The sequence below is a fragment of the Xenopus tropicalis genome, chromosome 3 (assembly GCF_000004195.4).
Source record: "Xenopus tropicalis strain Nigerian chromosome 3, UCB_Xtro_10.0, whole genome shotgun sequence".
NCBI lineage: Eukaryota > Metazoa > Chordata > Amphibia > Anura > Pipidae > Xenopus > Xenopus tropicalis.
This window is the reverse complement of record NC_030679.2, coordinates 122,942,382-122,955,791: the sequence shown is the minus strand read 5'-3', so window position 1 is coordinate 122,955,791 and position 13,410 is coordinate 122,942,382. Positions and strand designations below refer to the sequence as shown.

General features: G+C 43.1%; 1 protein-coding gene across 2 annotated transcripts in view; it reads left to right on the top strand.

Moving 5' to 3' along the window:
* Positions 1 to 13,410, top strand: part of arhgap25 (Rho GTPase activating protein 25) — a 45,483-nt gene that overhangs the window by 14,361 nt on the left and 17,712 nt on the right. Inside the window, exon 2 of one of the 2 annotated variants that reach the window (NM_001006709.1) lies at positions 4,599 to 4,801. The exons of the other annotated variant lie outside the window; for it this stretch is intronic. Coding sequence (NP_001006710.1) covers positions 4,599 to 4,801 — 203 coding nt within the window. The remainder of the gene's footprint in view (positions 1 to 4,598; positions 4,802 to 13,410) is intronic. 2 annotated transcript variants of the gene reach the window in all.

The window sequence follows — 13,410 nt, the reverse complement described above, 5'->3', positions numbered from 1 at the left end:
TTACACAAAGGTAAGCCATCAAAGCAGCCAGACAGGTGGGGGCCACACAGAGGGGGGTTGGACAGCACTGAGTTATAGAATGGCTTAGCAACTTTTCAGTTGGTCTTCATTTATTCTCTTCACATGGGATCCCCAGCATTTCTAATTTGTGCTGTTTCCTTTCTTTAATTTGGGATGAAATATCTTGATGAAGAATAAACAGGCCATTGCATACTGTAACACTATTGGGATTTGGCTTGATTCTTCTGAGTGGTTTGATGAACTAATCCATACATTGTGCAAGTTCAGTTTTGTTCAATATATAAATACAGGTGTGTATTTACATATATATATATATATATATATATATACAGCGCCGGATTTGTAATCTGGGGCGCCCTGAGGCCGCCCCCTCTCCGTCGCCCCCCGCACATGCGCAAACTTGTAATCGCGCATGCGCAGGGCTTTACACTGGCATATGGAGCAGTGGGGGAGAGGTCTCCATTGCTCCGTATGGGAGAAAAAGTTTAACATTTTGGTTTAACATCACACAAATAGATCTGAAGCCTTGTAGCAAAACCACAATTATCTCTTCTGGTATCAGCCACTGATCACAAGGCTTCTAAGAAAAAAAATGACACCTCCCCCACTTCCACTAAATGGTGGGCAGACCAAGCAAAGCTTATGCAGAGTTCCATCTTATCCTTCATGCCACCTTCATATTCAGATTAGAGGCAATATAAACTCCTTTGGGCAGGGCCCTATTCCTCTATCGTACTGCTTGTTGGTTATTTTTGTTTGTAATTTTGTATGTTATACATGATGATAAAAATGACAATATACACCCATGTTCAAAATCAGTTCATGAATAGGCATGTGCTAACATAGTTTTTGCATATTGTAAAAAAGGGGGATTTGAACCCCCAAAAAGGCATTCGGAATTGATATAAATTTACTCTGGACACTTGCATCATTGCTCAGCATCAAAATGATATCTGCATTTAATTCACAGGCACAATAATACTGAAGGAGTAATAAAGGCTGCCGTATAGTCTTAATGGAGAAGTGAAGGATTATGGGATTTTTTTTTTATTTTGCAAGTGATTTTTTTTTAAAGTTTGGCTTTTGAACAGTTATGCTCTGGCACATTTATGAGGTTCTGCGGTGCTGGCTGACTGGGGGTATGCCAGTCCAACAAGTTATAATTTTTAATAGACTTTCCTTGTCCTCGCGTGGCAACTTCGGCAATTTGCCGAAATCGCACCGCCGCGTGTGCCATCCCACCGCCGACTTACATTTTCACTGGTGGGATGGCAGGTGATGGCAACTCGGGGAGATTAGTCGCCCGCGAACAGGGAGTTTTGCCGCGGGTGACTAGTCTCCCCGTGTGCCACAGCCCTAAGAGCTACAGTAATTACACATGTGCCAAAGCTGAGCAGACGTGGCGTTACAGCCAAAATGTGTTCAACCAAAGGGTCTTAATACTTACATGCCCTTTACATGCTTTTTGGATGTTGGATAATGGATATATTATGCTTCATGTTTTTAAGTGGTTTTTATAAAATGATGGGGAAGGGGAGTCAGCTAGGGCCAACCCACGGGGGCGGTTTCTCTGGATTCTCTGACCCTTTTAATGATATTATGTTCTGTAGATGATGAAATCCCCAAGTTTTTTGCAATTTTACATTGAATGACATTATTTCTAAAGTGTTGCAATATTTGCCCCCCGCCCAGTACTTCACAGTGGGGTACCCCTTCCCATCTTTACTTGTGAGAGACCCGCCTCTCCAGCATCCGCTCTCTTTAGCATTACATGACTTTTCTTTGTTGCACCTTCCCAACTTTTTTGAAACCTGTAGCTGGTATTAGATTCAAAAGGAGCAGATATTGTTCAGTAGACAATAACATTTCTTAGTTTCAACATCTGATATGTTGTCTTTGTACTTAGAGTTGCCACCCTGCTGGTATCTGACTGGCCCCGCTGGTAAATCTCCAGGGCTGGAATTATACATTTTTAATACCCTATAATGCTTTTCCTTCCCTGACCCTCTCTGCTACTGGATTCCCCATTATAAGGATTGTGCTGCCTATACCCTGCCCACTTCACCCATTCCCCCCATCATTCTGCCCATTTCCCTGCCCACTCCACCAATTCCCCCTACCACTTTGGCCATTTTCCCGCTCACTTCACCCATTCCCCCCACCATTCTGCCAATTTCCCCGCCCACTCCACCCATTCCCCCTACCACTTTGCCCATTTCCCCGCTTACTTCACCCATTCCCCCCACCATTCTGCCCATTTCCCCGCCAACTCCACCCATTCCCCCTACCACTTTGCCCATTTCCCCGCTCACTTCACCCATTCCCCCCACCATTCTGCCCATTTCCCCGCTTACTTCACCCATTCCCCCCACCATTCTGCCCATTTCCCAGCCCACTCCACCCATTCCCCCTATCACTTTGCCCATTTCCCAGCCCACTCCACCCATTCCCCCTATCACTTTGCCCATTTCCCAGCCCACTCCACCCATTCCCCCTACCACTTTGCCTATTTCCCCACCCATTCCCCCTACCACTTTGCCTATTTCCCCACCCATTCCCCCTACCACTTTGCCTATTTCCCCACCCATTCCCCCTACCACTTTGCCTATTTCCCCACCCATTCCCCCTACCACTTTGCCTATTTCCCCACCTACTCCACCCATCCCCCTACCACTTTGCCTATTTCCCCACCCATTCCCCCTATCACTTTGCCCATTTCCCAGCCCACTCCACCCATTCCCCCTACCACTTTGCCCATTTCCCCACCCACTCCACCCATTCCCCCCACCATTCTGCCCATTTCCTTACCTACTCCACCCGTTCCCCCTACCACTTTGCCTATTTCCCCACCTACTCCACCCATCCCCCCTACCACTTTGCCTATTTCCCCACCCATTCCCCCTACCACTTTGCCTATTTCCGCACCTACTCCACCCATTCCCCCTACCACCCTGCCCCCACCTGAAGGCCAGTATTTAATTACAAAAAAGATGGCATCTTTATTTGTACTACTGAGCCATTAAATATAAGGTTTAAATTGTTTGCAAATCACCCCAATCTCCTTTTTATTTGCACAGTGTCCCAACTGTTTTTGAAAACGGCTGCAGTTTAGGCTGGCAGAAACCTTAATTATTCAAATATTATACAAAATAAATAATAAAGAACAAAAAAAATAATGTCTAAAATAGTCACATTTTTTAACATAGTGATTTAATGTAAAGGTGAACTGCTTTATACATGGTTATATGTTTAAAGATCTCTGAAAGCTGTGTTTGCTGTACAAACATGCAGCTGATTGTGCTTGTAGTGAAATAAAATCTTTAGTTGGTTATGGAATAGCAGTGGTGCAACTGTGCATACGCCTGACACTGTATAAATAGGAAGTTGCATAGTGACAAGCAGTTTCAGCAAGCAGTTAACTGTGACTGCAACTGGAGGAGGGGCTCTGGGCAACAGTTACATTATAGGGCCCAGTTATTCATATAACATATAACTGCCCACACCATTCCTCAGCTGAGAGTTGCACTGTGCACCATGGAGGAAGGGCCACAGGTTTGCCCACAGTTTGTTGCCATCTTGTTGTGCTGTTCTGTACTGGCAAAGGGACATCCCCCACCGTTGCCACTATAATCTGCACTACTGAGCTACCTGCACATCCACGTTGTGTTAATGGGCTGCACTACTGAGCTACCTGCACATCCACATTGTGTTAATGGGCTGCACTACTGAGCTACCTGCACATCCACGTTGTGTTAATGGGCTGCACTACTGAGCTACCTGCACATCCACGTTGTGTTAATGGGCTGCACTACTGAGCTACCTGCACATCCACGTTGTGTTAATGGGCTGCACTACTGAGCTACCTGCACATCCACGTTGTGTTAATGGGCTGCACTACTGAGCTACCTGCACATCCACGTTGTGTTAATGGGCTGCACTACTGAGCTACCTGCACATCCACGTTGTGTTAATGGGCTGCACTACTGAATATCTTACTCTTTCCTTACCAAAGCCAGCTGCATTACAGGGCTCTACCATGTAAGTGCTGTAGTTCCTATCTGGTACCCCCAAAATACTCTGGATAACTTTTTATATATGTCCAATATGTTTTATAGTTTTCAAGAACCAAAAAAAACCACTTGAAATAATTTGCCTGCATTAGTGAATATGTTGAGGCAGTGCTACTTGGATACACAGGGCTGTATAGTTTTACAAGGTATTTATTAGGGGAGCAAACATTGCAACCAATAAAAAATGAGTGATCGTTTACCAATAAAAATAAAGCTAATATTGATGTTATTTGGCTCTGCCCTGTTGCTCTCTCTAAATCACTCCTACGCACCAGAGGAAGTCTATTTTGAAACCTGCTTTTGGCCACTTCCTTAAAGATTCGGAACCTAACGCCAGCTGTTTTCTCTGTCTTTGCCCCTCAGTCTCCTTTCCTTGCCTAACTGAACTGCACGCTCTCCCTTCAACCCCAATTTGGCTTATTTAAGTACAAGCTTTATTGTGTTTCCCCCCACCCTACGAATGTTCTTCTCCCGTGGATCATTTTTCCCTATTTGCTAAACTTGCAGTGCGGTCGGTCAGCGTGATGTCCAGTGACCATTCGGCATCATCTGCTCGCCTCCATCACCAGAACTCCTTGGAAAAGCCGGTCAAGAGTGGTTGGTTGAAAAAACAGCAAAAGTCCTTTGTCAAAAACTGGCAGCAGAGATACTTTGTACTGAAAGGACAGCAGCTGTGCTTCTACAAGGACCTGGATGATGGAAAGGCACAGGTAAGTACAGGAAGGCAGAGTGTGTCCAACCTCCTACCATACTGGCACAATGTACCACACAGGTGGAACACTATGGAAAATGCACCAGTCTGTGCTAATGTACTAAAGTAGTTTGCAATATATGTAGTAGCCTGTGCTGATGTACAAAGGTATCAAACTACAGGGCATGTATCAGTCTGTGTAATGTACAAAGGTAACAGACTATAGGGAATGTGCCAGTCTGTGTAATGTACAAAGGTAACAGACTATAGGGAATGTGCCAGTCAGTATAATGTACAAAGGTAACAGACTATAGGGAATGTGCCAGTCTGTGTAATGTACAAAGGTAACAGACTATAGGGAATGTGCCAGTCAGTATAATGTACAAAGGTAACAGACTATAGGGAATGTGCCAGTCAGTATAATGTACAAAGGTAACAGACTATAGGGAATGTGCCAGTCAGTATAATGTACAAAGGTAACAGGCTATAGGGAATGTGCCAGTCTGTGTAATGTACAAAGGTAACAGACTATAGGGAATGTGCCAGTCAGTATAATGTACAAAGGTAACAGGCTATAGGGAATGTGCCAGTCAGTATAATGTACAAAGGTAACATACTATAGGGAATGTGCCAGTCAGTATAATGTACAAAGGTAACAGACTATAGGGAATGTGCCAGTCAGTATAATGTACAAAGGTAACAGACTATAGGGAATGTGCCAGTCAGTATAATGTACAAAGGTAACAGGCTATAGGGAATGTGCCAGTCTGTGTAATGTACAAAGGTAACAGACTATAGGGAATGTGCCAGTCTGTGTAATGTACAAAGGTAACAGACTATAGGGAATGTGCCAGTCAGTATAATGTACAAAGGTAACAGACTATAGGGAATGTGCCAGTCAGTATAATGTACAAAGGTAACAGGCTATAGGGAATGTGCCAGTCAGTATAATGTACAAAGGTAACAGACTATAGGGAATGTGCCAGTCTGTGTAATGTACAAAGGTAACAGACTATAGGGAATGTGCCAGTCAGTATAATGTACAAAGGTAACAGACTATAGGGAATGTGCCAGTCAGTATAATGTACAAAGGTAACAGACTATAGGGAATGTGCCAGTCTGTGTAATGTACAAAGGTAACAGACTATAGGGAATGTGCCAGTCTGTGTAATGTACAAAGGTAACAGACTATAGGGAATGTGCCAGTCAGTATAATGTACAAAGGTAACAGACTATAGGGAATGTGCCAGTCAGTATAATGTACAAAGGTAACAGACTATAGGGAATGTGCCAGTCAGTATAATGTACAAAGGTAACAGACTATAGGGAATGTGCCAGTCAGTATAATGTACAAAGGTAACAGACTATAGGAATGTGCCAGTCAGTATAATGTACAAAGGTAACAGACTATAGGGAATGTGCCAGTCAGTATAATGTACAAAGGTAACAGACTATAGGGAATGTGCCAGTCAGTATAATGTACAAAGGTAACAGGCTATAGGGAATGTGCCAGTCTGTGTAATGTACAAAGGTAACAGACTATAGGGAATGTGCCAGTCAGTATAATGTACAAAGGTAACAGGCTATAGGGAATGTGCCAGTCAGTATAATGTACAAAGGTAACAGACTATAGGGAATGTGCCAGTCAGTATAATGTACAAAGGTAACAGACTATAGGGAATGTGCCAGTCAGTATAATGTACAAAGGTAACAGACTATAGGGAATGTGCCAGTCAGTATAATGTACAAAGGTAACAGGCTATAGGGAATGTGCCAGTCTGTGTAATGTACAAAGGTAACAGACTATAGGGAATGTGCCAGTCTGTGTAATGTACAAAGGTAACAGACTATAGGGAATGTGCCAGTCAGTATAATGTACAAAGGTAACAGACTATAGGGAATGTGCCAGTCAGTATAATGTACAAAGGTAACAGACTATAGGGAATGTGCCAGTCAGTATAATGTACAAAGGTAACAGACTATAGGGAATGTGCCAGTCAGTATAATGTACAAAGGTAACAGACTATAGGGAATGTGCCAGTCTGTGTAATGTACAAAGGTAACAGACTATAGGGAATGTGCCAGTCTGTGTAATGTACAAAGGTAACAGACTATAGGGAATGTGCCAGTCAGTATAATGTACAAAGGTAACAGACTATAGGGAATGTGCCAGTCAGTATAATGTACAAAGGTAACAGACTATAGGGAATGTGCCAGTCAGTATAATGTACAAAGGTAACAGACTATAGGGAATGTGCCAGTCAGTATAATGTACAAAGGTAACAGACTATAGGGAATGTGCCAGTCAGTATAATGTACAAAGGTAACAGACTATAGGGAATGTGCCAGTCAGTATAATGTACAAAGGTAACAGGCTATAGGGAATGTGCCAGTCAGTATAATGTACAAAGGTAACAGACTATAGGGAATGTGCCAGTCAGTATAATGTACAAAGGTAACAGACTATAGGGAATGTGCCAGTCAGTATAATGTACAAAGGTAACAGACTATAGGGAATGTGCCAGTCAGTATAATGTACAAAGGTAACAGGCTATAGGGAATGTGCCAGTCAGTATAATGTACAAAGGTAACAGACTATAGGGAATGTGCCAGTCAGTATAATGTACAAAGGTAACAGACTATAGGGAATGTGCCAGTCAGTATAATGTACAAAGGTAACAGGCTATAGGGAATGTGCCAGTCAGTATAATGTACAAAGGTAACAGGCTATAGGGAATGTGCCAGTCAGTATAATGTACAAAGGTAACAGACTATAGGGAATGTGCCAGTCTGTGTAATGTACAAAGGTAACAGACTATAGGGAATGTGCCAGTCAGTATAATGTACAAAGGTAACAGACTATAGGGAATGTGCCAGTCAGTATAATGTACAAAGGTAACAGACTATAGGGAATGTGCCAGTCTGTGTAATGTACAAAGGTAACAGACTATAGGGAATGTGCCAGTCAGTATAATGTACAAAGGTAACAGACTATAGGGAATGTGCCAGTCAGTATAATGTACAAAGGTAACAGACTATAGGGAATGTGCCAGTCTGTGTAATGTACAAAGGTAACAGACTATAGGGAATGTGCCAGTCTGTGTAATGTACAAAGGTAACAGACTATAGGGAATGTGCCAGTCTGTGTAATGTACAAAGGTAACAGACTATAGGGAATGTGCCAGTCAGTATAATGTACAAAGGTAACAGACTATAGGGAATGTGCCAGTCTGTGTAATGTACAAAGGTAACAGACTATAGGGAATGTGCCAGTCAGTATAATGTACAAAGGTAACAGACTATAGGGAATGTGCCAGTCAGTATAATGTACAAAGGTAACAGACTATAGGGAATGTGCCAGTCTGTGTAATGTACAAAGGTAACAGACTATAGGGAATGTGCCAGTCAGTGTAATGTACAAAGGTAACAGACTATAGGGAATGTGCCAGTCTGTGTAATGTACAAAGGTAACAGACTATAGGGAATGTGCCAGTCTGTGTAATGTACAAAGGTAACAGACTATAGGGAATGTGCCAGTCTATGTAATATACAAAGGTAACAGACTATAGGGAATGTACCAGTCTATGTAATATACAAAGGTAACAGACTATAGGGAATGTGCCAGTCAGTATAATGTACAAAGGTAACAGACTATAGGGAATGTGCCAGTCTGTGTAATATACAAAGGTAACAGACTATAGGGAATGTGCCAGTCTGTGTAATATACAAAGGTAACAGACTATAGGGAATGTACCAGTCTATGTAATATACAAAGGTAACAGACTATAGGGAATGTACCAGTCTATGTAATATACAAAGGTAACAGACTATAGGGAATGTGCCAGTCAGTATAATGTACAAAGGTAACAGACTATAGGGAATGTGCCAGTCTGTGTAATATACAAAGGTAACAGACTATAGGGAATGTGCCAGTCTGTGTAATGTACAAAGGTAACAGACTATAGGGAATGTACCAGTCTGTGTAATATACAAAGGTAACAGACTATAGGGAATGTGCCAGTCAGTATAATGTACAAAGGTAACAGACTATAGGGAATGTGCCAGTCAGTATAATGTACAAAGGTAACAGACTATAGGGAATGTGCCAGTCAGTATAATGTACAAAGGTAACAGACTATAGGGAATGTGCCAGTCAGTATAATGTACAAAGGTAACAGACTATAGGGAATGTGCCAGTCAGTATAATGTACAAAGGTAACAGACTATAGGGAATGTGCCAGTCAGTATAATGTACAAAGGTAACAGACTATAGGGAATGTGCCAGTCAGTATAATGTACAAAGGTAACAGACTATAGGGAATGTGCCAGTCTGTGTAATGTACAAAGGTAACAGACTATAGGGAATGTACCAGTCTGTGTAATGTACAAAGGTAACAGACTATAGGGAATGTACCAGTCTGTGTAATGTACAAAGGTAACAGACTATAGGGAATGTGCCAGTCTGTGCTAATATACTAAGGTAGTAGTAAATTACACAGTAGTCTGTATAATGTACAAAGGTAGCAAACTAAGATCAATGTACCAGTCTGTGCTAATGTACAAAGGGTGCAACCAAACTACAGTGATTTTATCTTATTAGCAGCTTTATCACCTAATAGCTTATAAATTTCATCTGAAAAAAACAGTTTGACTGATACCAATCTCCTCTTTTTGCACATTTCTTTTTCTCTTAACACTAGAATTTTTTAAAAATGGGTTCAAATGAGACAAAGGGGTATAAGGATTGGATGTATGTTTAGTTTTTTTTATAAAGACTGGCACAGACTAGAAGGTTGCCCTATCTGAGTAATGAAATAGAGAATTACTGCCTACAATAACTGCAAGGTTTTGCAACAGAGAGACTTGCTTAGAAATGCTCATTATGATCCCAGTCACTTACACTCACTGGTTCTTCATGAGACAAAAGGACACGGCTCTGTTTGCCACCTACAATTTTTTTGGAATATGAGAATAATAGCCATTCTTTTTCCCTATGTTTTATTATGGTAGTTATACAGCAGTGATCCCCAACCAGTGGCTCAGGGGCAACATGTTGCTCCCCAACCCCTTGGATGTTGCTCCCAGTGGCCTCAAAGCAGGTGCCCATTTTTGAATTTCTGGCTTGGGGACAAGTTTTTGTTGCATAAAATCCAGTATAATGCTAAACAGAGCCTTCTATGGGCTACCGGTCCACATGGGAGCTACCAAATAGCCAATTATAGCTCTTGTGTTGCTCCCCATCACTTTTTCCATTTGAATGTGGCTCACAGGTATAAAAGGTTGGGGATCCGTGTTATACAGTATACCCTTCACAGTGTCCAATTGGTCATCCTGCAGGCCAAATGCACAGGTAGCCTCTGAGTGACCATATATGCGCGTGGCCACTTTCCATTGTGGTTTTCATTCATGCTGACAGTCCAAATGTTCAGAATTGCAGCATGACAATATACCACCCATGGCAATTTCTTGAATCCAACCCTGAACAACCATACTTGCCCAGACTTTCTGTTGAATATGATGCAGAAAAATCTATGATGCAGAAACCGGGCATGCTAGAGCAGGGTTAATAAAGGGTTAATAAATGAAGATTAATAGTCACTTCTACTTGTTTTGGGAGACCCTGGTTGTTAACCAGGGTCTCCCAAAACAAGTAGAAGTGACTACTAATCTTCATTTATTAACCCTATATTACCACTGTTTTAAACCAGAAAGGACCCAAAGATATTGAAATGAATTCACAAAAATGAACATATTCTATGTATCCAATGAAAATGTAATCATATAGTTTTCAGAATGTCACTACTTTACCTTATTTTACCCGTAGCTTTCAGCCACAAGCAATCACTTTTTTTTATTTTAGCTACAGTGTTGCTCTAGTACAGAAGTCAGCATGGGGAGCCCCTAAGAAATGACATTGTGGAAGGAAAATAGTGACTGATGCCTTGCCAGAATACTGCTTGGTGTCTGCTGTGTGGGTGGGAAACCTAATGCTCTTAACCACATTAAGGTGGATTCATCTTTCAGGCTGAATGGGTCACATATTGTGTGATGCTGGGAGTCTGTTTCATCAGTAGGAAGGTCAATGACATGGTTTTTGCTCAGATTGGACCCCCCCCCCGTAATGACTTTTTGATTTCTAAAAAAAAAATCAGAACTGTTCTTATTGAATCATACACAAAGCAGAACTCACCATAGCACAAAGATAATGTCCTGGGACAGGCCAAATGAATCCCAGAAGATATTACTGCTTAACAGGTGGCTCCCTTTTATTCAGATGGTGGGTGATTGGTGGGAGAAATTAGCATGGCAGCCCTGTGCCATTTGCATAATAATTTGAGGCTTTAGTTGCCCTTTAAAAGAAGTCTAATAAAGATTTTATACATTTAGAATTAGTAAAGTAGACATAGTAGACAAAGTAAGTTAGGTTGAGAAAAGACGTACGTCCATCACGTTCAACCATATGCCTATATATAACCTGCCTAACTTCTTTTTGATCCAGAGGAAGGCAAAAACCCCATCTGAAGCCTCTCTAATTTGCCGCAGAGGGGGAAAAATTTGTTCCTGACTCAATCGGACCAGTCCCTGGATCAACTTGTACTATAAGCTATGGCCAATAACCCTGTATTCCCTCACTTGTACTGAGAGCTATCTCCCCTACCCCTGTATTCCCTCACTTGTACTGAGAGCTATCTCCCATACCCCTGTATTCCCTCACTTGTACTAAGAGCTATCTCCCCTACCCCTGTATTCCCTCACTTGTACTGAGAGCTATCTCCCATACCCCTGTATTCCCTCACTTGTACTGAGAGCTATCTCCCCTACCCCTGTATTCCCTCACTTGTACTGAGAGCTATCTCCCCTACCCCTGTATTCCCTCACTTGTACTGAGAGCTATCTCCCATAACCCTGTATTCCCTCACTTGTACTAAGAGCTATCTCCCCTACCCCTGTATTCCCTCACTTGTACTGAGAGCTATCTCCCCTACCCCTGTATTCCCTCACTTGTACTGAGAGCTATCCCCCCATAACCCTGTATTCCCTCACTTGTACTGAGAGCTATCTCCCCTACCCCTGTATTCCCTCACTTGTACTGAGAGCTATCTCCCCTACCCCTGTATTCCCTCACTTGTACTGAGAGCTATCCCCCCTACCCCTGTATTCCCTCACTTGTACTGAGAGCTATCTCCCCTACCCCTGTATTCCCTCACTTGTACTGAGAGCTATCTCCCATAACCCTGTATTCCCTCACTTGTACTGAGAGCTATCCCCCATAACCCTGTATTCCCTCACTTGTACTGAGAGCTATCTCCCCTACCCCTGTATTCCCTCACTTGTACTGAGAGCTATCTCCCCTACCCCTGTATTCCCTCACTTGTACTGAGAGCTATCCCCCCTACCCCTGTATTCCCTCACTTGTACTGAGAGCTATCTCCCCTACCCCTGTATTCCCTCACTTGTTCTGAGAGCTATCTCCCCTACCCCTGTATTCCCTCACTTGTACTGAGAGCTATCCCCCCTACCCCTGTATTCCCTCACTTGTACTGAGAACTATCTCCCATACCCCTGTATTCCCTCACTTGTACTGAGAGCTATCTCCCATACCCCTGTATTCCCTCACTTGTACTGAGAGCTATCTCCCATACCCCTGTATTCCCTCACTTGTACTGAGAGCTATCTCCCATATCCCTGTATTCCCTCACTTGTACTGAGAGCTATCTCCCATACCCCTGTATTCCCTCACTTGTACTGAGAGCTATCTCCCCTACCCCTGTATTCCCTCACTTGTTCTGAGAGCTATCTCCCCTACCCCTGTATTCCCTCACTTGTACTGAGAGCTATCTCCCATACCCCTGTATTCCCTCACTTGTACTGAGAACTATCTCCCATACCCCTGTATTCCCTCACTTGTACTGAGAGCTATCCCCCCTACCCCTGTATTCCCTCACTTGTACTGAGAGCTATCCCCCCTACCCCTGTATTCCCTCACTTGTACTGAGAGCTATCTCCCATACCCCTGTATTCCCTCACTTGTACTGAGAGCTATCTCCCATACCCCTGTATTCCCTCACTTGTACTGAGAACTATCTCCCATACCCCTGTATTCCCTCACTTGTACTGAGAGCTATCCCCCCTACCCCTGTATTCCCTCACTTGTACTGAGAGCTATCTCCCCTACCCCTGTATTCCCTCACTTGTACTGAGAACTATCTCCCATACCCCTGTATTCCCTCACTTGTACTGAGAGCTATCTCCCATACCCCTGTATTCCCTCACTTGTACTGAGAGCTATCTCCCATACCCCTGTATTCCCTCACTTGTACTGAGAGCTATCTCCCATATCCCTGTATTCCCTCACTTGTACTGAGAGCTATCTCCCATACCCCTGTATTCCCTCACTTGTACTGAGAGCTATCCCCCCTACCCCTGTATTCCCTCACTTGTACTAAGAGCTATCCCCCATACCCCTGTATTCCCTCACTTGTACTGAGAGCTATCTCCCATACCCCTGTATTCCCTCACTTGTACTGAGAGCTATCTCCCATAACCCTGTATTCCCTCACTTGTACTGAGAGCTATCTCCCCTACCCCTGTATTCCCTCACTTGTACTAAGAGCTATCTCCCATACC